This window comes from Nematolebias whitei, chromosome 18 (assembly GCF_014905685.2).
Source record: "Nematolebias whitei isolate Nwh7 chromosome 18, NemWhi1, whole genome shotgun sequence".
Taxonomy (NCBI): domain Eukaryota; kingdom Metazoa; phylum Chordata; class Actinopteri; order Cyprinodontiformes; family Rivulidae; genus Nematolebias; species Nematolebias whitei.
In genome coordinates this window covers 20,838,947-20,839,766 of record NC_056515.1, presented here as the reverse complement: position 1 = coordinate 20,839,766, position 820 = coordinate 20,838,947, and the positions used below count along the sequence as shown (strand labels likewise).

Sequence of the window (820 nt, the reverse complement as noted above, 5' to 3'; positions counted from 1 at the left end):
GCAGAAAGGCAGAAGTCCAAGCATGTGCGAGTGTGAGACTGAGAGAAGTCAGCTGTAAGGGGTTGACGCTGCGCTGTGGCAGTCTGTCCCTGCTTGCAGGCTGCTGGTGCTGCTTCTTATCACTGGATGGAAGGAGATCCCTGCACAGTACGTACACTGTTCTTGTTTCCAGCCTGTGTGTTGTGTCACTCTGTAGGCTGAGGCTTCTGGTGATGTGTCCAATTTGTGCTTTGAGGATGATCTGCAGTGATGTGCCGAGACTTTTACTCAGCTTTGATATGTGCAGACAGAGTGTCTTGTACTCCTGTAAGTGGTAACAGAGCTTACAGGGGGGGGAGAGCCAGCACTGCAGATGGAAACACGCTATCAAAAAGCTGCATTTAGACCACGCTAGTACGAGTTTTTTAATTTGTACTTACGTATGTGATATAACTAGAGGAAAACTTTCCTGTGCATCATCATAGAGATAGATAAATAATAATATATGTAATGTATCTGTGTGTTTCTGCAGTGATCAGACCCCCCAGTGTCTCGAGTGAAGATGATTCCTGTGCTGATCTGCGCTTTGGTCTCCCTCAGTGTTGCACAATCCAGCTTAAACAGTCTTTACCCTAACCTGGAGCACTCAAGAACCATTTATGTCTTAGGTAAGTAAGCTGTGTCTTTGTGTTTCACTGAATCAGGGAAAACTTTGAAAAGTGTCTTAAAGAATCACAGCATCCTACACTGTGTTTGGTTCATGGCACGCTCTGCAGCTCTGTTCATCTTCTTAATTTATCAGCACGCTCTGCCGCTGTGAAGATAACTGCTAAATATGGCA

General features: G+C 45.4%; 1 protein-coding gene across 1 annotated transcript in view; it reads left to right on the top strand.

Moving 5' to 3' along the window:
* The first annotated feature begins 541 nt into the window (after nucleotides 1-541).
* Nucleotides 542-820, top strand: part of LOC119424949 (hyaluronan and proteoglycan link protein 1) — an 8,904-nt gene continuing 8,625 nt past the window's right edge. Inside the window, exon 1 of the mRNA XM_037692470.1 lies at nucleotides 542-647. Coding sequence (XP_037548398.1) covers nucleotides 542-647 — 106 coding nt within the window. The remainder of the gene's footprint in view (nucleotides 648-820) is intronic.